Here is a 695-nt window from a genome sequence, read left to right as displayed (position 1 = left end):
CACCCCCGCCCCTTCCCGCGCTGGGCAGGTTATGCAGGCGCAGTTCGCGCAGGACAACAACCCCGACGCACAGACGCTGCAGAAGCTGGCGGACCTCACGGGCCTCAGCCGGAGGGTCATTCAGGTGGAGACGGGGGAGGGCGGGGCCTTCGGGTCTGGGGCGGGGCCTAGGGGGTCTGGGAGTGGGCCCTGCAGCGCTTAGCAGGGCGGCCGTCCCGGGCGCACGAGGCCGCTTTCTTCTGGGAGCGACGAGGTAGTCCCGTCTGGGTCCCCGGCGGCGCGTCCGACCCTGGTCCGTGAGGTTGAGGCTGCTGAGGCTGTCGTTCCAGGTGTGGTTTCAAAACTGCCGGGCGCGTCATAAAAAACACACGCCGCAGCATCCTGTGCCGCCCTCCGGGGCGCCGCCGTCCCGCCTCCCTTCCGCCCTATCCGACGACATCCACTACTCCCCCTTCAGCAGCCCGGAGCGGGCGCGCATGGTCACCCTGCACGGCTACATCGAGAGTAAGTGATTGCGACACCCAGGCCGCCAGGTCTGCGGGAGAGGAGCGCGCGGGGGCGGCGGAGGCGTGGGGTGGCCTGGAGGAGCTGCATTGGGTGAAGATGCGGGCTTCGCAGTAACTAGGAGGTGGGAAGAGGGGTTGTTACCCGGCTCTGCCTCAGTAGACGCAAACATTCGACCATTCAAGTACCTT

At 67.6% G+C, this 695-nt stretch overlaps 1 protein-coding gene across 2 annotated transcripts in view; it reads left to right on the top strand.

Moving 5' to 3' along the window:
- Positions 1–695, top strand: part of LHX6 (LIM homeobox 6) — a 24,590-nt gene that overhangs the window by 13,291 nt on the left and 10,604 nt on the right. For both annotated transcript variants that reach the window (XM_006774009.2, XM_006774008.2), the window contains exons 6-7: positions 9–124; positions 330–504. In XM_006774009.2, coding sequence (XP_006774072.1) covers positions 9–124; positions 330–504 — 291 coding nt within the window. The remainder of the gene's footprint in view (positions 1–8; positions 125–329; positions 505–695) is intronic.

The sequence above is a fragment of the Myotis davidii genome, unplaced genomic scaffold (genome assembly GCF_000327345.1).
Source record: "Myotis davidii unplaced genomic scaffold, ASM32734v1 scaffold964, whole genome shotgun sequence".
Taxonomy (NCBI): domain Eukaryota; kingdom Metazoa; phylum Chordata; class Mammalia; order Chiroptera; family Vespertilionidae; genus Myotis; species Myotis davidii.
This window is presented reverse-complemented; position numbering and strand designations above follow the sequence as displayed.